This window comes from Erythrolamprus reginae, chromosome 4, assembly GCF_031021105.1.
Source record: "Erythrolamprus reginae isolate rEryReg1 chromosome 4, rEryReg1.hap1, whole genome shotgun sequence".
NCBI lineage: Eukaryota > Metazoa > Chordata > Lepidosauria > Squamata > Dipsadidae > Erythrolamprus > Erythrolamprus reginae.
The window spans coordinates 34,620,468-34,648,324 of NC_091953.1; the positions used below are offsets into that span (position 1 = coordinate 34,620,468).

At 41.0% G+C, this 27,857-nt stretch overlaps 2 protein-coding genes and 1 gene segment (V, D, J or C); 1 reads left to right on the forward strand and 2 right to left on the reverse strand.

Moving 5' to 3' along the window:
* GRAMD1C (GRAM domain containing 1C) overlaps positions 1 to 8,426 on the reverse strand; it is a 79,692-nt gene extending 71,266 nt beyond the window's left edge. The window contains exons 1-3 of one of the 5 annotated variants that reach the window (XM_070749946.1): positions 8,099 to 8,426; positions 3,571 to 3,790; positions 1,470 to 1,598 (exon numbers count right to left, since the gene is read on the reverse strand). In XM_070749946.1, coding sequence (XP_070606047.1) covers positions 1,470 to 1,598; positions 3,571 to 3,573 — 132 coding nt within the window. In that variant the 5' untranslated portion in view covers positions 3,574 to 3,790; positions 8,099 to 8,426. Of the gene's footprint in view, positions 1 to 1,469; positions 1,599 to 3,570; positions 3,833 to 8,098 lie in introns of all 5 variants that reach the window. The other 4 variants (XM_070749944.1, XM_070749947.1, XM_070749949.1 and 1 more) reach the window with 4 other exon arrangements.
* A 3,422-nt stretch (positions 8,427 to 11,848) lies between these two features.
* LOC139167267 (phospholipase A2-like) lies at positions 11,849 to 27,491 on the reverse strand. 2 transcript variants are annotated; one of them, XM_070751714.1, is made up of 5 exons: positions 27,217 to 27,491; positions 18,719 to 19,601; positions 16,142 to 16,307; positions 14,427 to 14,533; positions 11,849 to 13,438 (listed from the first exon to the last, which is right to left on the reverse strand). In XM_070751714.1, exons 2-5 carry the CDS (start codon positions 18,756 to 18,758, stop codon positions 13,287 to 13,289), a joined length of 465 nt encoding a protein of 154 aa, XP_070607815.1. In that variant the 5' UTR covers positions 18,759 to 19,601; positions 27,217 to 27,491; the 3' UTR covers positions 11,849 to 13,286. The 2 variants fall into 2 exon arrangements, with proteins under 2 accessions (XP_070607815.1, XP_070607814.1); XM_070751713.1 differs by lacking the exons at positions 18,719 to 19,601; positions 27,217 to 27,491 and adding an exon at positions 18,143 to 18,231.
* The window catches only part of LOC139167265 (Ig kappa chain V-V region HP 91A3-like), a 31,183-nt gene continuing 30,516 nt past the window's right edge, over positions 27,191 to 27,857 (forward strand). The window contains exons 1-2 of the V gene segment in view: positions 27,191 to 27,224; positions 27,386 to 27,528.

The window sequence follows — 27,857 nt, forward strand, 5'->3', positions numbered from 1 at the left end:
TGACAAACAGTCACACGACAAGAAAGAGTCAGTTTGGTCTAGTGATTACCGTAAGCACTAGGATAGAAACTGGAAGGTTTAGTTCCATCTTAGACATCAAAACTGCCTGGACGACTGGGCAAGTCATTGTCTCTCAGCCCAACACTCTTCACAGGGTTGTTCTTGTTGGGAAAACAATAAAGGTGGGACACAAAAAAAATCTAAAATAAAAAAGCCACATTCAAATACAATATAAAACAACAAAGGTACGTTAGTAGGGAAAACAGCACCAAGTGTCCAATCTCTCTAGAATAGCCAACTTAAACAATCACTTGGTATAAAATATACTTGGTATAAAATATATCAAATATATATCCAGAATATCTCCGGGATCGCCTTCTGCCGCACAAATCCCAGCGACCAGTTAGGTCCCACAGAGTCGGCCTTCTTCGGGTCCCGTCGACTAAACAATTTCGTCTGGCGGGACCCAGTGGAAGAGCCTTCTCTGTGGTGGCTCCGACCCTCTGGAACCAGCTTCCCCCTGAGATTAGGATTGCCCCCACCCTCCTTGCCTTTCGTAAACTCCTTAAAACCCACCTCTGCCGTCAGGCATGGGGGAACTAAAACATCTCCCCCTTGCCCATGTTGTTTTGCTGTTTGATTGATTGTGTGCTTGTTTTTTATATATATTGGGATTGTTTTATGAATTTCTTAACTTAAAATTGTAATTGGATTGGTGGGCATTGGATTTGTCACTATGTACTGGGTTTTTTGCTATTGTTGTGAGCCGCCCCGAGCGGAGAAGGGCGGCATATAAATCCAATAAATATAATCTAATCTATATGATATGTATGGATTTTAATTGTTCTAAACGATTAAGATGTTTTTAATCTAAATACAACTATGTCGCCTCCAATATGATCTAATTGTAGTTCATAAAATCATATACCAAAATGTCCTTCCTGTTAGTGACTACTTCACCTCCAACCGCAACAACACACAAGCACGTAATAGAGACAAACTAAATGTAAACCACTCCAAACTAGACTGCAGAAAACACAACTTCAGCAATAGAGTGATCAACCCCTAGAATGCACTACCTGACTCTGTGGTTTCTTCCCTACGCGCCAAAGTCTTTAACCTTAGATTGTCTATAGTTGACCTCTCCCCTTTTCTAAGGGGATGCATAAGCACACCATTGTGCCCATCATCCCTGTCCTACTGTCCTATTGTCTTCTTTTTTTATCTGTTACCTAGTACATGCTTGACGAAATAAATAAATATAAATAAATAAAATATAACAGTTAAGACATTCCTCAGTTACTCAACAAAGAGACATACCAATACATTATGTATTAGTAAGTATACATTTTCTCCAAGGTAGAGGAAAAGATGGACTTAATTAAACAGTTGTAAAAAACACACATCCTTTAATAAGAAAACACTTCTCTAAAATGGAGGGGGGGCTAGCGGGGGGGGGATGAATTTACCCAGAAGCTCCAATCTGCATTCCAGTTATATGGAGATGTGGGCTGCATCTTCTCAGAACAAATACTAAGATTCTCTTCTGAATCCACCAATATTTGGCTAATGAGGCCATGATTTGCTTCATGAAGGGCCTGATGAACAAAGAATATAATTGTTATTTTAATACGGCAAAGGTAAAAATCCAGAAGTCCTAAATAAAATGAGAGGATCGAAGAATAAGCATCCCTTGATTAGAGCATTGAATAGATCTTTCTCTTCCAGTTCGACGCATTTGATTATTCTTGTATCATCAACGATCTGCTAAGTTCTGTATTTTAATTGTTTTCTGCAATTATTTATCTTCGATTTTAATTTTTGGCACATATTGAGAGTTTATGGTATTATCAGTTTAATAGGTGAAACAAACACATGGAGAAATATGTTTTATTTCTAGACTCCATGTTATTTTGAACAATCCAAAGCTAAAGGGTGGTGGGCATATCTACCCACAAACAATAGTTTTACATCCCAAAGAAAAGAGAGATTTTTACATTTACTAGTCAAGCTTGTGAAACCTTTAGAATCAAATTCAATTGAATTCAATTCAATTTATTAGATTTGTATGCTGCCCCTCTCCGAAGACTCGGGGCAGCTCACAACAATAATAAAAACAATATTCCAGCAAATATTCTAAATCACACTACAGCCATTAAATTAAGGAGTAGCGAACAGCTACAACATGGCAAAACCGCAGCATCTCTAACAAGGCAAAGAAAGGTAAAAGGAATTCTCCCCATTCCTCATCTGACAAATGACTGAAAATACGCCCCTTTTTCAATAGATACCGTTTTTTAAAGTTTGTTAGACTTCACACTCAGAAGGTGTGTTTGTGTGTGTGTGAAAGAGTCGAGGCCCAAACCAACGGGACCAGGAAAGTTTTGGTGATTGTAACCAGGGACGGAAAAAGCGATCGAAAAGCAACTTCTCCACCACATATGCAGACGATACAACAGTGGTGGGGCTCATTAATAAGAACAATGAGTCTGCTTATAGAAATGAAGTACAAGGGCTGACATTATGGTGTAAAGAAAACAATCTTACACTTAACACCAAAAAAACTAAAGAACTGATAATTGACTTTAGGAGGAAGAAAGATGCATATTCACCATTGCACATAAATGGCGAGGAGGTGGAGAGGGTTGGTAGTTTCAAATTTCTGGGCACTTATATCTCAGAAGACCTCTCATGGACTATGAATGTTAATATGCTTGTGAAGAAGGCATAAAAGAGGCTGTACTTCCTGAGAATGCTCAGGAAGATAAATTTATCTCAGCATCTACTGTTGTCCTACTATCGCAGCACCATTGAGAGTGTCTTGACATACAGCATTCTAGCTTGGTATGAGAGCAGCTCTGTAGCGAACAAAAAAGCTCTAAAGAGAATTATTAAAACTGCCCAGAACATCATTGGGCTCCAGCTATACCCCCTGGATGACATCTTCACATCTCGCTGTTCTAGGAAGGTGCATACTATTCTCAAAGACTCTTCTCATCCTGCTTACAATCTCTTTGAATTTTTGCCTTCTGGCAGAAGATATAGAACAACTAGAACTCGGACCACACGTTTCCTGAATAGTTTTTATCCCAGAGCTGTACTCACACTTAACAACGAACTAAAGGGTCACCATCAGTGAACTGTTGGACAATATCACTCGGTTTGTCATGTAGATGGTTGAGTGGTTCAGGGTGGGGAATTTGTAGTGGGTGCGACATTTATTCTATTTTTTATTCTATTTTTTATTTTATTTTAAATTTATCTATTCTGATTTTGTGTATGGTGGGACTGGTCTCTGGGTGTCACATGACTTTCGTTGCCAATGACAATTCGTTGTTTTTGACAATGACAATAAATTTATTATTATTATTACTTGTTCAACAACCTTCGCCAGGAGACGCAAACGCAGCAGCGGACAGAGGGCGACTGAGAAGACGGACTTTCCACCTGACATCCCCAAAGACCGTCAGTTGTTTTTATTGTACGCTAAACTTTCAGTCCAGCTGCCCATAAAAAGATGCGATGTGCAGGGCGGGGGGAGAAGAGGGGGGAAAATGTTGCGCCTCTTACCATGGAGAAGAGAAAGATGCGAGCCACAAGCAGACACGACCACCATTCGCTTCTTTTTCGCCGCAACGTAAAGGCCCAACAGCACCCAAGCAGAGCAACCACACCTTAACTCTCTCAGCCGAAGACCAGCAGGAAGGCACAGAAAGATTCTTGGGTTCTGCTAGAGCTGCGTGAGGCGTCCCCAACGTCTGTCCCGGGAAAATGGTCTGGAGAAAAGGTGCTGTGGGAGATGGGCGGCAGGCAGATTTCACCAATATTGTCCCTGAGTCAGAGCAGACCATAGAATTGAATTCAATCTGGAAGTTCTGATTTCTTTTGTAGATGCAAGGGACATATCCTGTTTCCCCAAAAATAAGACGTACCCCGAAAGTAAGGCATGTCAGAGGTTTTGCAGAATTTGCTAATATAAGGAAACACCCCCCCCCCCCAAAAAAAAATAAGGTGTAGTCAAGTTTACATACGGTACGGTGGAAAAACATACGGTACCATTCAAAGCTGTTCATAGCGGTACCGTAATAATGTGGCATCCCCTGCTGGCCCCTTCCATCGCTTTGTACCGTCCAGTACAGCAGACAAAGTCTGCTGCTGTCTCACCGCCATTAGTCTCCACTACAGTGCATAGACTGTAGTTCCTCTGGTGGCCGGAAGCTGCAATAGCGGGAGTATACTGTTGTACCATATAAGTGCCATCGTTTGTGTGTGTGGGTGCCATACTGACAGGTACCGTACCGTAATCAGTGTACCGTATGGTACACTTTCTTTGGGGGTGTCAGCTTTTCTGCCTGTGAATTTGTCTTATTTGAGAAATATAAGGCACCCCCCGAAAATAAGACGTAGCACAACTTTTGGAGCAAAAATTAATATAAGACAGTGTCTTATTTTTGGGGAAACATGGCATATGTTCATCTTATCCATATACAACTTTGGAAAAATATTCTTGCTGTTTTTCTGTCTTCTTTTTATTCAGTAAATTAGTAAAATTTAATTTAATCCATCATTTTCAAGTGACTGTCCTTCATGAAACATAACAAAGAAGAGTTGGGACTGCAGCAACAAGGCCATATTATATATTATATTACATTTAATATTATATTATATTTAATATCTACATGTTGTGACCCACCCTGAATCTCAGAAGGGTGGCATAGAAATAAAATAATGATGTATGTATGTATGTATGTGTGTGTGTGTGTGTGTGTGTGTGTGTATGCATGCATGCATGCATGCATGTATGTATTCTTCAGCAAAGTCATGGAAAAAGTTTCAGTTGGCCTCTTCCTGCATGCTTTTTTGACTTTGCAATCTTCTGAGTCAGGTTTCATTTATGAAAACATAAAAGTGAATTGAAGTTTTCAGTCCTTGTTGCGTATATCTAGTAGTGGACATCTTTGCATTTTATTGTGCTGTATAGCAAATTAATTTTGCTCTCACATTTCACTTAAGCATAGTTAAGTGACCCCTTCTCAAGAAGTCTTCCCTGGACCCAGCTGAATTACCACATGTACCATATGATTCTTGACAAATGTATCTTTTTCTTTTATGTACACTGAGAGCATATGCACTAAGACAAATTCCTTGTGTGTCCAATCACACGGCCAATAAAGAATTCTATTCTATTCTATTCTATTCCATTCCATTCTATTCTACTCTATAACTTTCATCCAGTCTCCAACCTATCCTTTGTAGAGAAGGTTGTTGAGAAAGTGGTGCCACTCCAGCTCCTATGATTATTGGATGAAACAGATTATCTCTTTCAATCTGGCTTCAAGTCTGGCTACAGCATGGAAACTGCTTTGGTCATGCTGATGGACGATCTCTGGTTAGCCCGAGATGGGGATTACTCCTCAATCTTGGTGCTACTTGACCTCACAGCTGCTTTCAATACCATTGATCATGGTATCCTGGGACAATTAAGAGAGTTGGGGCTAGGAGTCACTGTATTATGGTGGTTCTCCTCTCTGGTCGATCTCAGTTGGTGTTAGTAGGAGGACAGAGATCGAGCCCTAGACTCCTCGTTTGTGAGGTGCGTTAGGGCTTGGTCCTTTCCACCCTCCTATTTAATATCTACATGAAACCACTGAGTGAGGTCATCCAATTGTTCAGGAGAGGTATCAGAAATATGCGAATGATACCCAGTTATGTATCTCCACCCTGCGTCCATTCAGTGAAGCAGTGGATGTGATGTGCCAGTGCCTTGAGGCTATGAGAATCTGGATAGGAGTCAATGGGTTCAGACTTAATCCATACAAGACCAAGTGGCTGTGGATATTGCCTCCTAAAGACTATGACAACTGTCCATCCTTGGCTCTCTGGGGGTGGGAGGAGAAACTGTCCCCCTCAGAAGGGGTTCAAAATTTGGGTGTCCTCCTAGACTCACAGCTAAAATTAGATCAACATTTGACAGCTGTTGCTAGAGGGACCTTTGCACAAGTTCATCTAGTGCACCAACAGCGACCATACCTTTGAAAAGTGTTCGGAAACTTCAGATCGTGCAGAATGCAGCTGCGAGAGCAATCATGGGCTTCTCTAGGTAGGTCCATGTTACACCAACACTCCGCAGTCTGCATTGGTTGCCGATCAGTTTCCGGTCACAATTCAAAGTGTTGGTTATGACCTATAAAGCCCTTCATGGCATCGGACCAGAATATCTCCGGGACTGCCTTCTGCAGCACAAATCCCAGCGACCGGTTAGGTCCGACAGAGTTGGCCTTCTTCGGGTCCCGTCGACTAAACAATGTCGTTTGGTGGGACCCAGGGTAAGAGCCTTCTCTGTGGCGGCCCTGACCCTCTGGAACCAGCTCCCCCCAGATATCAGAGTTGCCCCCACCCTCGCCTTTCGCAAGCTCCTTAAAACCCACCTCTGTCGTCAGGCATGGGGAAATTGAGACTTTCCCTTCCCCTAGGCTTATAGAATTTATACATGGTATGCTTGTATGTATGAGTGGTTCTTTAAATTGGGGGTTTTTTAGATTGTCTTTTAATATTAGATTTGTTTACATTGTCTTTTTATATTGTTGTTAGCTGCCCCGAGTCTTCGGAGAGGGGCGGCATACAAATCTAATAAATACTAATACTAAATACTAATACTTTTCCAACAGGGCTGGGGTTATTGATCTTGCAGTTGTAATAGACAAAATCTGGCCATGGAATGATATGTATGGGTTTTAATTATTCTAAATGCTTAAGATGTTTTTAATATTTTACTTATTTATTATTTATTTACTTAATGGACCAGTATGCCTCCCTTTTCCAAGAGCTCATGGCGCCTCACAACATATAAAAACACAAAAACCAGTTCAGAAGTCCAATATTGAAAACAATCTAAAAAACCCCAAATTTAAAATCAAAAAGCCCTACTCACTCACAACACAGTGTAAAGGCTGGGGCTAGATTTTAACATTCAGGGGCCCCAGGCCTGCCAGCAAAGGTAAGTTTTTAAAGCCTTTATTCTGCTGTTAAACCGCCCGGAGTCCTTTGGGAGTTGGGCAACATATACCTTTAAATAAATAAACGAAAGCTGATACTCAGTTTTATAAAAAATGTGTTGCCAGACGTTTCTCAAGTCATAGGTTTCTGGGCCTGTGAATTAATTGAATTTCATAAAAATACTGCAAATATAAATTTAATCTGGAATACTGGCATTTGTTCAAAAGGAGGAAATATTGTTATAAAAATGAACATAAATGTTTCCACTAAATAAAGTGGTAGTTTGAGCTTTGAAGGTGAAAGTTCTAGGCAGTTAACAGCTTCAGCGGAGTTTAGAGGATATTCTTCTGTTGCTTTTGTTTTAGCTTTTCTGTCGACATAAATTCCAAACTAAACATAAATCATATGCATAATAATTCATGTTACACTATTCATGAGTCATATCAGAGGAATATGAATTCCTGTATGTGAGCATCTTTGTGTTCAACTGGTCTCAGGAAAGACTTAATGAACTCAATCTGTATAGTCTGGAGGACAGAAGGGAAAGGGGGGACATGATTGAAACATTTAAATATGTTAAAGGGTTAAATAAAGTTCAGGAGGAAAGTGTTTTTAATAGGAAAATGAACACAAGAACAAGGGGGCACAATCTGAGGTTAGTTGAAGGAAAGATCAGAAGCAACTTGAGAAAATATTATTTGATTGAAAGAGTAGTAGATGCTTAGAACAAACTTCCAACAGACATGGTTGGTAAATCCACAGTTACTGAATTTAAACATGCATGGGGCAAACATATATCCATCCTAAGATAAAATACAGGAAATAGTATAAGGGCAGACTAGATGGACCATGAGGTCTTTTTCTGCCGTCAATCTTCTATTGTTTCTATGTATGTGGACTTTGAAATAAGCATGCCTGCTAGTTATTTTCTTTAAAAGTGCTGTGAGCTCAGCAAGATTGACAAAAGCTACAAGTTTCCACAGGTGTGACAATAAGCTCAAGTGAGAAACAAGTGAATCAAGGATATAATAAAGTGGGGTTTGCCGTATGTTAAGTAGCCCTCCTCTTCAAAAGTTAAGGGAACTACAACTCCCAGAATTACCTCTCAGCATGAGACTCGGAATTTTTTGGCCGTTGCCATCCCAACCTGGCTGAAGAGAAGGCAGAGGGGTTGGTCCGCTTGTTCGAAAATGCCGGGGTCAGCAGAAAGCCGGAGCTAACGTGCTAACGGAAAATTTCTCAACGACTAATATTCAGGGTAGCCGTTGCAATGTTGTCTGAAGGTTCTCAACCGCAGTAACTGTCATGGGCGATCCGAAGACGCTCGGCAGGCGGCGGACACCTCGCGTGTAGTCCCCTGAGAGACTGGCCGCCAGAAGATGACGCTGTTACATCAACGTAGTCACAATAGGGCTGCGTATCTCCACCAAGTGGCAATTAGAGGTGGAAACAAGTATCTGCCGCTGCAAAGTTTTTATTTCTCCCCCAATCGGAGAAGTGCTCGTTCTGAGCAACCAAGATTTTAGCATAGCCGAAGTATTTATTTATTTATTTATTTATTTTATGTAATTACAGTAAATGTATAGGCTCCCCTTCTCGAAGTGGACTCAGGGCGCGAGTTGCAGTTACTAGGACGAAGAAATATCTGGACAAATGCAGAGCTATTTTTTATATATATATAAAAAAGGAATGGAAACCTTTTCCTAAATGTCTGCAACATTTTGCAGGTTTTAAAGTACTGTACGCACAAAGCATCATACCGTTATACGGGCAGAGGGTTAAGGTTGTTCGTGGTCTAAAATCTTAGAAGAGGAAATGATAATATAGACCAGTGTTTCCCAACCTTGGCAACTTGAAGATATCTGGACTTCAACTCCCAGAATTCCCCAGCCAGCGAATGTCCAGATACTGTATCTTTATTTATTATTTATTTTATTTATTTATTTACTCCAATACATAATACACATTGAAGAGAATAGATATGTAGTAATATAAATAAATAAAAGAATAGAAGAAAAGATTAAAGTGTAGATGAACATATTTGAAAGGAAGAAAAGATAAATGAGATAAGGAGAGACAGTTGGACAGGGGACGGAAGGCACACTGGTGCACTTATGTATGCCCCTTACTGACCTCTAAGGCAGTGTTTCCCAACCTTGGCAACTTGAAAATATTTGGACTTCAACTCCCAGAATTCCCCAAGTTGCCAAGGTTGGGAAACACTGCTCTAAGGAACCTGGAGAGGTCAATCGTGGATAGTCTAAGGGGAAAATGTTGTGGGTTAGGGGTTGACACTACTGAGTCAGGTAATGAGTTCCATGCTTCGACAACTCGGTTGCTGAAGTCATATTTTTTACAGTCAAGTTTGGAGAGGTTAATATTAAGTTTGAATCTGTTGCGTGCTGTTGTGTTGTTGTGATTGAAGCTGAAGTAGTCATTGACAGGTAGAACATTGCAGCATATGATCTTGTGGGCAATACTTAGATCGTGTTTTAGGCATTGTAGTTCTAAGCTTTCAAGACCTAGGAGACCTATCTTCAAGTTGCCAAGGTTGGGAAACACTTATATAGACACCATAGTGTCCTGTACCACTCAGACAGCATTTTTCAATATTTTGTAGCTGAGTTGTGTATGCTGCTCAGTTAATGTTTTCCTGGTTTTTGAAATATATTAAATATCTCCTCCACTACAAAACTGTGTTTATTCCTTAGTATGCCTAAGGAGGAAGAGGCAAGCCCTTTTTGTAAAGGTGCCCAGAAAACTGCATGGGTGGGTCTGTGAAGTCATTAGAAATCACATATCTGCAGGGGCTTGTATTCAGGATAGCACTGCAATGTTTGTTTAATTTGTCAATCAAGTATAGGATAGTAGTTTATATAAGCATATAAACATAACATAGAAAGTAATGATAAAGACAATAGGACAGGAACAATAGTCACAATGTGCACTTATGCACGCCCCTTACAGACCTCTTAGAAACAGGGAGAGGTCAACTGTCGACAATTTAAGATTGAAGATTTTGGGGTTGGGGGAAGAAACAACAGTCAGGTAGTGAATTCCAGGCGTTGATCACTATTGCTGAAGTTGTATTTTCTGCAGTCAAATTTGGAGCGGATTAAATGAATCTATTATGTGCTTGTGTGTTGTTGCGGTTGAAGGTGAAGTAGTCATTAACAGGAGGGAAAAAGAAATGTTGTTTCAAGGCTCTGGCCCTCAGTAGCTGTCATGGGTGATCTGAAGACCCTTGGCAGGCAGCAGGTACTTTACATTCAGGGCAGTCCTCTGAGAGACTGCCCCCCCAACATGGGGCTGTAACATCAATGTAGTCACAATACGACTGCGTATCTCCACCAAGGCGTATCTGCCTTGGTAATAAGCTCGCAGTTTCCTCACGCTGGAAAATTTTTATTTCTCCCCCAAGGAGGACTCTGATTAATGTGTTGCTGATCCCTTTTGTAGTGAATGCATGAAGAGTGCGTGTACCTTTTGGTATTTTTGTTTATACTGGGTTACTCATAACCTTACCAGAATAGTTATGTTCCAATTCTTGGTCACCAAGCATTTTATAGTCTTTCTGCTGTAAGAATAATTCTAAATTAAATTGGTTTTGTTGCAACATGCATTTAGGACTCTCATAATGGTGCTGGCTAATATATTTAAGCAAATTAGAATAATCTTCATTTTCATTGGGTTTACTCCATTTAAGCAGAAAGTGAAAAAAATGTTGCTTTGATTACATTTATGCATCATTAAGATACAGACGTATTTATAGTGGAAAGTTAGATGTCTCTTGGTAAGCATATTTGGCTGTTTTTCATGGGGTCATCTATGGACATGAGATCTTCAGGAATTTGGAGTTAGTGAACTTTTTGGATTCTTCAGTGTATCTACATCCAGGAATACTTTTAATCTTCTGATAAACTGTTTGAGCTCCTCCTGTCTATTGAGTGATCTATGCAGTTATGTCTGGACTGGTAATTTTCTTTATCATAGGCTGCAGTGTTACTTCCAGAGGTGGCATTCAGCAGATTCTTCAGCTGGAATTTGTAGTAGTTTGGAGAACTGATAAATACCACCTCTGACTTCCCCCCTTCCTTCATTTATTCTCTGCCTCCAGAGTCCCAGCTGATTGGGAGTAAATGGGGAATTTGCAGTAATCTTCCCCTAGAGTGTGGTAGGCATAGATATTTTACAGTATCTTTCCCCTGCTACACCCAAAAAGTCATGCCACATACACAAAGCCACACCCATAGAACGGTAGTAATTTTTTTTTAACCCCACCACTGGTTATTGCCTTAAAAAAATTATATTGCAGCAGTTCATTTATTATAAGGGATCCTAATTAGGATCCTATATATTTTGCATAAGGCAATCTGTAATCACTATACAGTATATCTATTGTTTGGCCTGATTCAAGTTGCTAACTTTGTTCTTCAAAACTAAGGGTAATTGGCAATCTTTTTAAAGTATACTTCTCTCTGTCCAGAGGAGCCACATTTAAAAAAAATAGTGTGAAGGATAGAACCAAGAGGGAAAATTTAAATCAAGCGTTTTTACTAGTGATGCTGAAAAGTATTTCAGTTTCAGATTAGAACCAAACATAAACCTTTGTGTCACATATTGATAGCTGAGGTCTGGAATATTTTACAGAGGTAAAGTGGGGGGGGGATGGAAACAACTCTGCACGAATCAGGAATGATTGCAATCATCTGCAAAAACAACCTCATTTCTACATGTAGGAGAAAACTTTGGGGCAGACTAGTCAAAGCAGTGGCACCCATAGAAAGCACACTGATGTTAAAATGGTGGTTTATACGATTTGTATACAGTCATGCAAATGCTGACAAAAACATCAGTTTAAAACAGTAATGACAGTTTATTAAGTGCATACAAAAGCAAAAAAAACAAAAAGTCACAGTGTTAAATTTAAAGAAAGAAATTAGGGCAAGATGAGGACAAATAAAAATTGGACAAAGCCAGTGTGAGAAAGCAAATATGCCTGAAAGAAAGATTTATTTATGTATCTATTTTCTGCCTTGTTTATTTTTATAAATAATTCAAGATGATGAACATACCTAATAGTTTTTCTGCCTATTTTTCCTAATTTCACGTTAAAGACTTTAGTTAAGTACAGGGGTGGGTTGTAGTTACTGGCATACCGGTGCAATGTGCGTGCATCATGATGATTTAGGTGCTTATGCACGTGTGCCCAAACACATGATTTTCTTTCCGCGCATGTACCAAAATCTCATGAGGGGACACTGAAATCTCGCACATGTGAGCGTCCCCTTGTGAGATTTTGCTTATGCACATGCGCAGGAAGCAAAAAAGGATCCAAAAATTTTGGGGAAAAAGATGGTGCCGTCCGACAGACTGTTAAAGTCAGCCCTGAAGTGGTCATGTGCAAATTGTACAATCTGTGGGCCGCTACCAGAATGGCAAACCCTAGCGTAGCGATAGGAACCCACCACTGATTAAATATCTAGAAAACAAGAATGGATCCTAGTGTTACTTTGCCGGTCATATGGACATTGCTGGATGTCAGCTACTAAAGGGTTGAACTGATATTGTCATTCATAACAGGACTACCAAAACTTAAATGATCTATAATTGCAAGCATACCTAATAGTTGCAGGAATTAATTTATTTTGGATCAGCATCCTCCTGCCTATAATTTGGAGACAAATGATCATTGGGTCTTTTAGGTTAGCTAGGAATCCGTAGTTAAAAAGATTGTGAAGGTTCCACATTGCACCTGGCTATTTTGTCATCCTTCTGTAGATCTATTTAGTTTCTAGTGAGCCTTCTTAAATTTACTGTACAAAACCATAACCACGGAAAATGAATCATTCACCAGCAAGAGAGCCCTTTTTGCTTAGTTTTGCACTGAAGTTACATGACAGTACCAATTCTTTTCTCTCTCTTACACTGTGCTGATTTCCATTGCTGTTTTATATTGCTTCTCACTTTCCTCCTTTTTTAAAAAAAGAGAATGGATTCATATGGTAAACATATACTTAGCATGTTATATTTTAAAAAAATCATCTTAGCTTCTTAAACTGGTAGATACACTTTAGTAACACGTTTAAATGTTCATATGCCCATTTTTATTAACCTGCAACATATATTTCTAAATAAATAACTCTGCAACAGTAGAACCTCTCTGCATCTGGCTGATGATCACCAGAGGGCAGGAATGCTAGTTTTCTCTGCTGTCATCAACTGGTTGTTTAGATATTTGCAGAATTCCAAAGTGTGATTCATAATTTCAGAAGCTGGAAAAGTATATATTAATGTCTGTAGCCACATAAAGGATATGTTTGACCACAAAGATAATTTGGCCAGAAGATGTAGCGCTTATTGAATGGTGCAGATCTCCAACACCGAGCTGCTTCTTTGTCGCACTGGCAAATTATATTTTGACATCTGTCTAGAAGAGCATCTGAAAAAAAGGGCTGGGAATTAAAGCATTGGCTGGGTTTAACAAGTATGCATTAATTCACTATATCTTACAATTACATAATGTGTATTTATTAATGTAAATGTTAAAACAATGCACTGTGCACTCCATGTTCATTTTTATTTATTGAGCCCCGTGGCACACATCCTCTTGTAAAATAAGCATTTTTCTAGGCCTTTCTGCGAAAACTCGGCTTGGAATTTAACAGTCACTGCATTCTGCCCACCTGTGTTTTATGAATTGCAGCAATTCAACACTGTTTATATATTTCACATACTGTATTTACATATTAAGATTTTTGTCCAAAACGTTACCCTTTCATCTTCAAACTAACCACAGACCTTGGAAAACTGAAAACATGCTACAAACAGCTTGAGTAAAAGTACATGATGGTAAGTGAGCACAAGACAGTATATATCTGTATTCAAAATTAAATATAGCCATTTTTCTCACCACTAGTCTCCACAAAAGAATTAAAACTGCTTTAAGTTAAGGCCAATACATATGAACTTTCCAGCCCAGTAAGTGGCCTGGCTAAAAAGAATGGCATGTCCCAGCACCATGCTTTGCAAAATGAAAAAAACCAAAAAACAACAACCCAAAATCATACTCATAAGATAGCAGTATAATACTGTTGTTGGTCAAACCTCATTTTAATGAATTAATTAAAATATCAAACATCAAAATCAATACCCTTCCACAATCACCTTTAACCCAGGTTTAATTCAATTACTATTACGTTGTTGGTTTATAAGCTGAATCTTCAGGCAGCTATGAGAAATTGGGTTAGTACTAAAGTTGTTTAAAACAAAGTATGGCTAGAAGAGTATTATGAATCTTCCAAGATCTCTTAGAAAACCAATAGGACCTTCTGAAATTAAAGCTGAATTTTTCATCGCTAGAATATTTGTATGCACTTGTGCCTCTCTGTGATAAAGTAAATAAAAATGACGTTCAGGTTGTACCTTACCACATATCACAGAACTGTCCTGACAAGTCCACTTATATCTGTCTCTTATTGGGTGACAGCCTTGTCGTTGGGCAAAGCTATAACAGCAGTCATGTCTATGGCAGCACCTTTCAGCAAGAGAGAGTGATTAATTCTGAGTCTGAGGAATATGAGGCATAAAAAATAAACAAACAAACAATAAATAAATAATATAATATAATACAATTGATGTGAGCCTTGAACATCAAATACCGGTAGTATTGTGTGGCAGTGTGAAACTCTCTAGTTTTACAGTGTTCTGGTGTGTGAGATATTTACAAGTCCAATCAAGTACTGTACTTCCATGAAACTCATCAATCTGACTATTTTAAGAAGTACCACATTTTTCAGTGTACAAGACATTTCTTCCCCTCCAAAAGTGGGTGGAAATGTCTCTGTGTCTTATATATTGAATGTTGCCAAAGCCCCCCACCCCTCCTTCAGTTTCTGCCTCCCAGCAATTTGCCTCCTTGCAGCAAATGTCAAACAGCCTGGTCAACTTCATCATCATGATTTAGGACAAGCAGCTGATTAGTGGTTGGATTTGAAACCCCTCAATACTGCCTATCAGCTGTTCCAGGTTGTAAGGATGGCCACTGCCCATTGCTGCCGCTGCCTTTAACCTCCACGTCACCCATTTTCAGTCTCTGCGTGTTCCATTTCGGCCATTTCCAGCCTGGAATGGGTTGAAAATAGGATGCACAGAGGCAGAAAATAGGGTGCGTGAAGGCAAGAAACTGGACATGTGGAGGCTGAAAACGGGGCACGCAGAGGCAGCGGTAGGCAGCAGCGGCAATGGTGGCAGCAATGGGCAGTGGTTATACTCACAGCCTGAAAGAGCTGATAGGCGGTATTCCGAGCGGCATATTCAACCGTCAATCAGCTACTCAGCCTAAATCAGGCTGTGCTGAAGCTCACCATACTGTTTGCTGCAAGGAGGCAAATTGCTGGGAGGCAGATTTTTTTTCTTGTTTTCCTCCCCAAAAGCTAAGTACATCTTATAGTCCAGAGCGACTTATAGTCCTGAAAAATATGGTAATACTTCACTGAACTCAAGTTTCTTAGGAAAAGACAGCAATGATAGTTTGATGTTCACAAATGCATATTGTAGAAGGAAAACATTAAGTGTAATATTTCAAAATAAATGCATCTCCAATTCCACTGCAAACAAGAGATCACATAGCCATACCTTTTTTAAACTGCCTTCTCAATTTAGCAACATGTCATCCAGCATAATAAAGGACAGGGTTTATACTAATCATATCATGTTACTGTTCTAAGTACTCACAGTTATTTTGTTATTTGCTTCTCTTTTTCGTTTACTATCACATTATACTACTGTTTTTCCATATAGCAATAGCAATAGCTCTTATATAGTGCATCATAGTGTTGTACAGCCCTCTCTAAACATCTTTACTACATATTGCCCCCAACAATCTGGGTCCTCATTTTATCGACCTTGGAAGGATGAAAAGCTGAGTCAACCTAGAGCCAGTCAAGATCAAACTGCTGGCTGTCGGGAGAATTAGACTACAGCGCTTTAACCACTGTGTCATCCTGGCTCTTAGGTATTCTTGTCTCAAAGTAAAGCTGACTTCATTAAAATGTATTAAACAGAGTGGGATTAATTTGGTTGAAGAATGTAATGGAAATACTGTATGAATTTAATAGAGAAAGAAGTAGTGTACAGTACATACCAATCTGTTTCATCCAGAGGCCATCCTTTCCCTCCTAAACCACAATAGCATCCATAACCTACATAGGTCAAAGGAAATCGGCTTGTGCCACATTTTAGGGTTTCATATAATTCAATGAGTCCTCTTTTATTCACAAAGTGTTTTTTCCCAAGAACACCATTCCATACTGAAAAGGCAGAAATTAAGATTTTACTACATTGGAGTAGCACTATCCAATAGTTGCTTTATCTTTTTTTACACAATCTGCTTCTGGCTTAATGTATATATTATATTGTGTTTGGCTGGACTGCTGGGCAGCTGCTGGAAAGGGATTTGAGATTAAGGTTTGGGTTGGTGTTACCCCTCTCACGTCTGAGGTTGTCTTAACCTCACTTATTTAACATAGCATTTGTGGCCCCATTTGGACAGGGAGTCATTGCTCACAGTCACTCATTTATTTATTTTATTTATTTATTAGATTTGTATGCCGCCCCTCTCCGCAGACTCGGGGTGGCTACTCGTGCTCTCATCACCTTGAGGTTCGACTACTGCAACGCTCTCTACATGGGGCTACCTCTGAAAAGTGTTCGGAAACTTCAGATTGTGCAGAATGCGGCTGCGAGAGCTATTGTGGACTTACCTAGGTTCTCCCACATTTCTCCAACACTCCGTGGCCTGCACTGGCTGCCGATCAGTTTCCGGTCACAATTCAAAGTGTTGGTAATGACCTATAAAGCCCTACATGGCATCGGACCAGAATACCTCCAAGACCGTCTTCTGCCGCACGAATCCCAGCGGCCAATAAGGTCCCACAGAGTTGGCCTTCTCCGGGTCCCGTCGACTAAACAATGTCTGGCGGGCCCCAGGGGAAGAGCCTTCTCTGTGGCGGCCCCGGCCTTCTGGAATCAACTCTCCCCAGAGATCAGAACTGCCCCCACCCTCTTTGTCTTTCATAAATTGCTTAAGACCCACCTATACCGCCAGGCATGGGGGAATTGAGACATTTTCCCCAGGCTTATATAGTTTTATGTATGGTATGCTTGTGTTGCATGGTTTTATATAATGGGCTTTTAGATGTTTCTTCTTCTTTTAAATATTAGATTTGTTTATTGTATACTGTTTATTATTGTTGTGAGCCGCCCCGAGTCTGCGGAGAAGGGCGGCATACAAATCTAATAAATTATTATTATTATTAAATTATTATTATAACTATAAATCAAAGTAAGCATTATGGTATTTAAAATAACCTATTTGAATTTATTGATTGATTGATTGATTTGATTTGATTTGATTTGTATGCCGCCCCTCTCCGTAGACTCGGGGCGGCTAACAACAGTGGTAAAAACAACATGCGACAATCCAATACTAAGACAGCTAAAAACGCTTATTTTAAAACCAATCATACACACAAACATACCATACATAAATTGTAGAAGCCTAGGGGAAAAGAATATCTTAGTTCCCCCATGCCTGATGACAGAGGTGGGTTTTAATTAGTACTTTAGCTTAGTATGACTGTTAAATGTGAAGCAACAGGACAAATAAGTCTAGAGAGGTATCGAGTAATATGAAAATTAAAACCTTGTTAAGAGTGCAGCAAATAGCAATAGCATTTAGATTTATATACCGCTTCACAGTGCTTTACAGCACTCTCTAAACAGTTTTACAGAGAGTAAGCAGAGAGAGCCCCCAAGAATCTGAGTCCACAATGGGAAACACAACAAAGTAGAAAAGGCAAGCTTTCCATTTCCAGAACAAATTTTGCCCTTGTGCTGAACTACCTATTGAATTAGTTCCACCAAAGTGGTTTTAATTGTCTAATAAAATGCTTAACTGTCACACCCACTTAACTGGAATAAGTACAATCTTCAAGTAACAAGTCTTTATCTCAGTTTGCAAGTTTTCACACTTATAAATAAAACAAATGTACATATTCCCTATTTAGATGCTCCGGCAAGTTATTATGACATCATTAAGTGTTTTTACGAACTGAGGACAATGTGAAAAAGTGTGCTTACTCACCTATCCATGTCTTTCTTGCTTCCCTTGAATATAACAGCAATTTAAGACTCATATCTCCGGGACCGCCTTCTGCCGCACGAATCCCAGCAACCGATTAGGTCCCACAGAGTTGGCCTTCTCCGGGTCCCGTCGATTAAACAATGTTGTCTGGTGGGTCCCAGGGGAAGAGCCTTCTCTGTGGTGGCCCCGACCCTCTGGAACCAGCTCCCCCCTGAGATTAGAATTGCCCCCACCCTCCTTGCCTTTCATAAACTCCTTAAAACCCACCTCTGCCGTCAGGCATGGGGAAACTGAAATAACTTTCCCAGGCCTATATTGTTTATGTATGGTGTGTTGTGTGTATGTTTTTAAATTATGGGTTTTTAGTTTAAATTATTAGATTTGTATTACATATTGTTTTGTCACTATTGTTGTGAGCCGCCCCGAGTCTACGGAGAGGGGCTGCATACAAATTTAATTAATAATAATAATAATAATATAATACATTGTCAACATTGAGGAAAACAGAAGGGGAAAGGTATCGGTGTTTCTTTCAAGCCAGCATCTACCATCATTTAACATTTCATTTGCACTTACCTGCCTGAAACAGCAGCAGTGTCACTAACCAGCGTTCCATATAGAGATTGTATCACCCCACTGTGTCAGCACACCTACAGTCTGTCTTTTTAGACTCTCCCTGTAGTTATGCTCTCAAACTGAGCCAAGCAATGAGTATGTATAAACAGTCTTACTGGATGCTCTTTTATAGTCTACTCTCAAAACTAAACTATGATTCTGTAAATTTCAAACATTTCCTTCTGAGCAAAAGGAGATCATTGTTCAGAGGCTTGTGGAAGGGCAGTTTTCTGATGCCAGGGCTTCTATTTGCAGATTGTTCCTTTCATCACGTCTTGTTAAAAGGGAATTAGACTGAATCTGCCGGTCAGATTGACATATTATAGCAACAAAGCTGAGGTTCTTTTGCTTGAAGTGCCCAAATGACTTCACCATTTGTTTCACAGCTCTTAGTGTTAAAGGACTTAACTTCTGTGTAACAGGTACTGGCAGCATTTAAGCTAAAGAGTTATTAATATAAAGATATTTTGTCTTAACGCTTTAGATTTTAGCAAGCTGTTTAAAGTAAAAAATGTAATTCAAAATCTATTTTTGAATATCAATTCAAACTTATTGAGGTTCCCTATAAGCTTAGAGGCTCCTTGAAACACCTGGTTTTTGTTTGGAATTTTCCTTCCTCAATGACAGCCATTTTGTGAAAGAAACAAGCCCTCTCCCATGACAGGCATCATGAAGGTCCATGTGATTGAAAGGTCCAGTCTATCTCTCTGGCAACGAGGCTGACAACGTATTCTTCCTTGGAGCCAGCTATTTCTAATCCATGAAATTTAACATTCTTCAAGAAGAATTATTAATTACTTTATTGTTTAAATGAGATGTATGGTATTGATTTGTTTCTTCAGTTCTGTCAAAATGGAAAAAAAAATCAGTATAATTTGGAAGAACAAAATATACATTTGAAACATTGCATAGGCTTAAGATAACCGCTTTGCCCTGTAGGAAGTTAGCATCCACCCCTCTCCTAGAAAAATGAAATATCATAGGTGTTGTGGTTAGCTCTGGCCCAGATCCTGCCCCAAGGAATGTGCAGGTGGATGTGGGGGAAACATCCACATGCTGCAGGCCTGTTTTGCTCCCGATGGAATCTGCCGACGAAGCCTCCTCTGACCAAGGAAGCGTGAGTGACAGGGAAGAGGGGAGTTTGGCAGACAGCCTGGGAGGAGATCAATCATCTGTATCATCCCTGGATTCTGAACAAGAATTAATGACACATCCACTCATGTGTAGAGTGATGCCTAGGAGACAACAATTGAAGGATTATTACAAGAGAAAATGAGTCCACCTGCTGTAATTAGTGCTACAGATAAAAAGAACAGCGTGCTGGTTTAGCCTTGTGGCAGTTTATCTGATTCATTATTTCATCAAGATCGTGGTTTGTGTGCTGTTCAAGATTGGACTCTCTGGACTTTAGAATTGGACTCAATTTCCCAGTTATTGGGTGAGCAATTGGATTGCATTTAACCTATGCCTTGTGTGTACCAGAAAATCCCTTTGACATTTAAAAAGGGAGCTGTTTCTGGTTTTCTGTTTATAAAAACTTTTGGGTTTTCCTTTTATCGTGTGGTGTGTGTCTTCCTGGACTAATTACCCTGTAATTATGGGCGGTTGAAACACGCCGGCAGAACAATAGGAAATATTTTAAAAGGAAGAACATTATATAGAATATCTCCAGAAACATGCTTTTAGGCAAGGAGTAGCTCCCACCTTTGTCAATGTGCCATCAAGGAATGGCCCAGCTCACCTTTGTTACTACCTGGACCAATCTATTCTACACAACAAACCTCCTCTAGACAGAGCCATGTTAGGAATTGCCCAAAGCGCTTTCATTCCGCCATCACCCAGCAAAGGGTCAGCCAAACTTGAACTCAAAAACACAGCCTACAAAATTGCCCTTGCATGGCACTAGGGGAATCTGGCAGCCAATCAGTGCATTTCTTGCACAGAAGCAGGAGGGCCTCAGGGCGGGGCCCAAGAGAGCATAAAACAAGGAACTTCTCAGCATCTCTGTCCCTTTTTTCCTCTGGACCCAACATCTGGAAACATGATCCAACTTTTCTCTGTAGGAGCTCGTGCCATGAGTTCCTATCCACCATTTTATATGTTGTAAGCCGCCCTGAGTCCTCGGAGAGGAGCGGCATATAAATCCAATAAATAAGTAAGTAAACAAACAAACAAACCTTCTATCCAAGCAACCTCCATGAATACAGTATCTTTTCCCCCCACTTAGAACTGAACCCAGAAGAATATTACAGTACTTTCCACAGCCCCATTAAAATCTTTACTTTGCAACATTTAAAAAAACCAAAAAGTAAGCACCACTCAGTTAAGAAGTGTTCAAAGAGATCCTAGGGTCCATATTCTGCTAACTTCTGCTTTGTTCTTCAACTTAACATTTCCTGCAATATAATAATCCTTTCCTCCAAATTGGTTTGAGTGTGCTTAGCTCTTTTTCTGTTCTCATTTGGCTATAAACAAAAATTACCTTAGTTTTTAAAGATCCGCTAGTACCTTCTACATATTAATAAGTAACTTTTGGGGGGGTTAAATATGTATGAAATTTTGTTTTAGTTTAAAATAATCTCCAAAAATCTTGGAGTGATTTTATTTTATTTATTTATTATTTGGATTTGTATGCCGCCCCTCTCCGAAAACTCGGGGCGGCTCACAACAAGTGAAAAGACAATCCAATACATAATCCAATTTAATTAAAATATTATAAATTTAAGAAAAACCCCTATACTAACATACACACACACAAGCATACCATATATAAATTCAACGTGCCCAGGGGAAGATGTTTAGTTTCCCCATGCCTGACGGCAAAGGTGGGTTTTGAGGAGTTTACGGAAGGCAGGAAGAGTAGGGGCAGTTCTGATCTCCGGGGGGAGTTGGTTCCAGAGAGTCGGTGCCGCCACAGAGAAGGCTCTCCCCCTGGGGCCCGCCAACCGACATTGTTTAGTTGACGGGACCCGGAGGAGGCCCACTCTGTGGGACCTAATCGGTCGCTGGGATTCGTGCGACAGAAGGCGGTCTCGGAGATATTCTGGTCCAGTGCCATGAAGGGCTTTAAAGGTCATAACCAACACTTTGAATTGTGACCGGAAACTGATCGGCAGCCAATGCAGACTGCGGAGTGATGGTGAAACATGGGCATACCTGGGTAGGCCCATGACTGCTCTCGCAGCTGCATTCTGCACGATCTGAAGTTTCCGAACACTTTTCAAAGGTAGCCCCATGTAGAGAGCATTACAGTAGTCGAACCTCGAGGTGATGAGGGCATGAGTGACTGTGAGCAATGAGTCCCGGTCCAGATAGGGCCGCAACTGGTGCACCAGGCGGACCTGGGCAAACGCCCCCCTCGCCACAGCTGAAATATGGTTCTCTAATGTGAGCTGTGGATCGAGGAGGACGCCCAAGTTGCGGACCCTCTCTGAGGGGGTCAGTAATTCCCCCCCCCCAGGGTAATGGACGGACAGATGGGATTGTCCTTGGGAGGCAAAACCCACAGCCACTCCGTCTTATCCGGGTTGAGCTTGAGTCTGTTGACACCCATCCAGGCCCCAACAGCCTCCAGGCACCGGCACATCACTTCCACCGCTTCGTTGACTGGGCATGGGGTGGAGATGTAAAGCTGGGTATCATCGGCATATTGATGATACCTCACCCCATGTCCTTGGATGATCTCACCCAGCGGTTTCATGTAGATGTTAAATAGCAAGGGGGAGAGGACCGACCCCTGAGGTACTCCACAAGGGAGAGACCTCGGAGTTGACCTCTGACCCCCCACTAACACCGACTGCGACCGGCCAGAGAGGTAGGAGGAGAACCACTGAAGCACAGTGCCTCCCACCCCCAACCCCTCCAACCGGTGCAGAAGGATACCATGGTCGATGGTATCGAAAGCCGCTGAGAGATCGAGGAGCACCAGGACAGAGGATAAACCCCTGTCCCGGGCCCGTCAGAGATCATCCATCAACGCGACCAAAGCGGTTTCCGTGCTGTAACCGGGCCTGAAGCCCGACTGCTGGGGACCTAGATAATCGGCTTCTTCCAAGGACCGCTGGAGCTGGAGTGCCACCACCTTCTCGACAACCTTCCCCATGAAGGGAAGGTTGGAGACTGGACGATAGTTGTTGAGTACGGCTGGGTCCAGGGAAGGCTTCTTGAGGAGGGGGCGCACAAGCGCTTCTTTATAGAGTGATGGAAAAACTCCCCTCCCCAAGGAAGCGTTGGTAATCTCCTGGGCCCAGCTCCGTGTCACCTCCCTGCTGGCGGAGACCAACCAGGAGGGACACGGATCCAGTAAACAGGTGGCAGAACTCACAGCTCCAATGGCCTTGTCCACTTCATCAGGTGTCACCAGATCAAACTCTTCCCAGACAGGTGGACAAGTACGTGCCCCAGTCACCTCGACTGACTCATTGTCAGTCGACTCTGTTTTACAATTGGAGTCGAGGTCGGCCCGGATCTGAGCAACTTTATCAGCGAAAAACGTGTTAAACTCCTCGGCACTACTCTGCAAGGGCTCCCCAACTCCCCCCTGGTTAAGAAGGGAGCGGGTCACCCTAAACAGAGCGGCCGGGCGGGATTCCGCTGATGCAATCAAGGCGGCATGGTACGCGCATCTTGCCGCCTTGAGCGCCACTTTGTAAGTCTTAATAAAAGCTCTTACAAGTGTTCGATCAGATTCAGACCTGCTCTTCCTCCATCGCTTCTCTAGACGTCTCTTTTGGCGTTTCAACTCCCGGAGCTCCTCGTTGAACCATGGGGCTCTACGGGGTCTAGCGCCACGGAGAGGTCGCAAAGGCGCAATCCGGTCGAGAGCCTCCGCAGCAGCCGTATTCCAGGCATCCGCAAGAGACTCCGCCGAACTGTGGATGAGTGCCTCTGGAATAACCCCAAGCGCCGTCTGAAAGCCCTCTGGGTCCATCAGGCGTCTGGGGCGGAACATCTTCATTGGTTCCGCCTCCCTGCGGGGAAGGATTGGAGCCAGGAAGTCAAGCCGTAGTAGAAAATGGTCTGACCATGACAAAGGCACTGCTTCTAAGCCCCTTAGTCTCAGACCATTGCTCAATTGCTCGGAAAGGAATACCATGTCAGGTGCGTGCCCCCCCTCATGAGTCGGACCCCGTACTACTTGAGTCAGGTCCATGGCTGTCATGGTGGCCATGAACTCCTGTGCCAACCCAGAGGTTTCGCCGAGTGACGGCAGGTTGAAGTCCCCCAAGACAATAAGTCTGGGGAACTCCACCGCCAACCCGGCTACCTCCTCGAGTAGCACAGGCAGGGCTTTTGACACGCAGCTGGGAGGCAGGTACGTGAGAAATAAGCCCACCTGAACCCCTAAGTCCAACTTCATCAAGAGTGACTCGCAACCCGCAATTTCCGGAGCAATGAGTCCACGTAGGCAAAGGCTCTCCCTGGCTATAATAGCCACTCCTCCCCCCCTTCCCTGGGGTCGAGGTTGGTGCCATATCTGAAACCCAGCTGGGCAAATTTCAGAGAGAGGAACACCTCCCTCTGGGCCCAGCCAGGTTTCAGTAATACATGCCAGGTCGGCCTCCTCATCCAGGATCAGATCCCGGATGAGGAGAGCTTTATTGACCACCGACCTGGCATTAAGCAGCAGCAACCTGAGTCCAGGGCCAGAGTTACACTCATCACCAGTACCCAAGATTGGGCTCACAGAGCCGGAACAAGGGACCGTTATTAAGCAACGGTCTCTCGTTCCCCTGGAACGGCTAGCTCTGTGACCCCCGCCATATCTCCGTGGTGATAGCCTCTTAATCCTCCTTTTCAGTGGAGGTTTACTTGTATTTTACTACCAGGAACATTTTGTTCTGAAATTTCTGTACTGTGTACTCAGGCATCACTTGACCATGATAACTTATATAGAAATGAATCTCAATATCAAATAGTAAACTACTCAATAATGTGATTTTTCTTACTATTATTACAGGTATTTCAAAATTAAATATCAAATTTAGGGGAGTGGATCATTCTATCTAAATTTAAAAAGATAAAAACTGACATGCTAATACAGAGTAAGAAAAGAAAAAGAACAATACAAAGATTCCAATCTTTACAGCAATTAATATTACAATTATAAATTTATCTCTTGTAATCGTGTATATCATAGTGTGTTTAAAGATTATAACCTCAGAATTAAAGGGTATACAGTATTTGATTTATTTCAGATACAAACTGTAAAATTGTCCATAAATTCCAGTGATCTGGAATTTAAGATTATCTGTTCAGAAGTTAGAATTTATTGCCTTGCCAGCAAAAGTAACAAGGCAAGAAACAGTCAGTTGGTCTAGTGGTTAAAGCACGAGGAGAGAAACTGGGAGAATATTGAGTTCTAGTTTCACCTTAGACCTAAAAACTGCTTGAATGACTGGGAGACTAACTCTCTCTCACTTTAATCCTCTTCGCAGGGTTGTTGTTGTGGAGAAAATAATAAAGATGGGATAAAAAAAGTCTAAAATAAAAACCCATATTTGAGTGCAGTATGAAACAACGATGATAAGTTAGTAGGAAAACAACACCCAGTCTCCATCTGTCTAGAGTAGTGTTTCCCAACCTTGGCAACTTGGAGATATCTGGACTTCAACTCCCAGAATTCCCCAGCCAGCATTCGCTGGCTGGGGAATTCTGGGAGTTGAAATCCAAATATCTTCAAGTTGCCAAGGTTGGGAAACACTGCTCTAGAGTAGCCAACTTAAACAATGTCAACTGCATTTTCTCAGCACAAACATTAAGATTCTCTTCTTTATCCACCAGTGTTTGGTAAGGCCATGATATATGTCATGAAGTGCCTGGTGAACAAATAATTAGTATTTTAATTAGGTAAAGATAAAAATCCAGAAGTCCTAAATAAAATTTATTTAGTTATATTACTACATATCTATTCTCTTCAATGTGTATTATATATTGGACTCAATAAATAAATAAAATAAAATAAAAATAAAATGAGAGGATCAAAGAATAGTAACCAATAATTCCATCTTCAACAGCATCCGATACAACTGAAGAATAGGAAGCAAAATGTCTTTTCTTTCCTTCAAAAATCTGTCCAGTTGCCTTTTCAAAATAAAAACAACTGTTGATAGTACAACTCCTTGATAACTAAGAATTTTCATCGACATTTGATCAAAGAATATGCATCCTTCCTTCCCAGGCTTGGTCGGTCTGCTTGGGTACTGCATTCTTTGATTGCTTTTTTTGAAAGAGAGATGGGTGGTCTTTTCTGGAGAGTTTATGGACTATTTGGTTCCAGATTAAAATCCATGTTTCTTTCCCTGAGGATCTGGTGGCCCATTCAACTGGGCCCTTAGTTTTGACATGGAATGGGCAAATAACAAGGGCATGCTTATTGGGGATTTAATTGTGGGGACAAGTCCAGCAAAACCTATTTTTCCATTTTCACTGTACTCCTACATATCCATCCAGCTGTATTTTTCATGGTGATTCATTCATTAGCACGGAGGGATGGATCCCAGAACTATCTTCTGGGTTTCTGTAAAGAATACCCTAGGTACCTTGTGGATTAAGTGATGTAAACTAAATTGGTTGCTAGGAAACCACTAAGATTTGCCCTCCATGGCATTCATTAAGAAATGTTGTCTGATCAGTTCATAAATATTAGGTTAACCAGCCTAAGAGGATTTTAAGAAGAATCTTAACATAACGAACAGTATTTAAATACTGTACATATTTATTTTTCCAGCATTTTTCTGCTCTCACTTTGTTCTCATTCTTCAGGGGTTCTCCCTCTCCTTCTATGAATGCATTATGGCTAAAATATATTTATAAATAAGATGATATTCATAGGGTTTTTTTAATGTTGCCAGAAACTTCTCATGATAAGATTCTGTAAATTAATTATATTTAACAAATATACATCTAGACCTGGAATATTGGCACTTGTTCAAAAGGAAAAAAATAAGGTTATAAAAATGGAAAAAAATGTTTCCAGTAAATAATGAGCTGCTTTACCTATTATATTGACATAAACTCCAAGCTAACCATAACTTGGTATGCACTGTACCAGAATAATTCACATTTTCTGAATTCCTGTATGTGAACTTCTATGTGTTAAACTTCAACTGATCATAGCAGCCCAGTATATGGACTTTAAAATAACCCATGTATGTTAGTTAGTTAGTTAGTTAGTTAGTTAGTTAGTTAGTTAGTTAGTTAGTTAGTTAGTTTTATTTATTTATTTATTTGTTTGTTTGTTTGTTTGTTTGTTTATTATTGGACTTATATTTCCTTTAAAAGTGCTGTAAGCTCAGCAAGAATGGCAAAAGCTACAAGTTTCCACAGGTGGGACAGTAAGCTCAAGTGAGAAACAAGTGAATATCAAGGGTATAATAAAGCGGAGTTTGCTGTATCTTAAGTAGCTCTCCTCAAGCTGTGCGCTTCAATAGTGTGGGAACTACAACTCCCAGAATTACCTTTCAGCGTGAATCCCGGAATTTTTTGGCCGTTGCCATCCCAACCTGGCTGAAGAGAAGGGAGAGGGGCTGGGTCGCTTGTTTGGGAATGCCGGGAGTGGTAGTTCAACAAAAGGCCTGAGCTAACATTCTAACGGACGCTTTCTCATTCTCAACGACTAATATTCAGGGCAGCGCTGCATGTCTGAAGGTTCTGTAACTGTCGTGGGCGATCGGAAGACGCTCCGGCCGCCTGAAGATGGCGCTGTTACATCAACGTAGTCTTAATAGGACTATGTATCTCCACCAAGTGGAGTACTGTACGCAGTAACTGTGAGTAATTGACACTTCTTTGATTCCGGCCCCAATAAGATATGAATTGGGAAGCATGATATGGTGTGACTGCATGAATTAGATCCTAATATTGTTTTTATATCACTGTTTTATTGTAATAAATTATTATATTGTTTTAGTACTGTATTTTTATTATTGTAAGCCGCCCTGAGTCCCTCAGGAATGGGCGGTATACAAATTTAAATAAACAGACAGACAAACGAATGAATGCATAGGCATTCATGGTGGTGGAAACAAGCATCTCACGCATCTGCCTTCGTAACAAACCCGCAGAGTTTCTTTCCGCTGGAAAGTTTTTATTTCTTCTT

Coding starts and splice junctions, on each gene's coding strand:
- LOC139167267 (XM_070751713.1), bottom strand. CDS start 18,194: ATGAGTCTTAAATTGCTGTTATATTCAAGGGAAGCAAGAAAGACATGG. Junction 14,534..16,141: donor CCTCTGGATGAAACAGATTG/GTATGTACTGTA, acceptor TCTTGCTGAAAG/GTGCTGCCATAGACATGACT. Junction 13,439..14,426: donor GGACAGTTCTGTGATATGTG/GTAAGGTACAAC, acceptor CCTTTTTTTCAG/ATGCTCTTCTAGACAGATGT.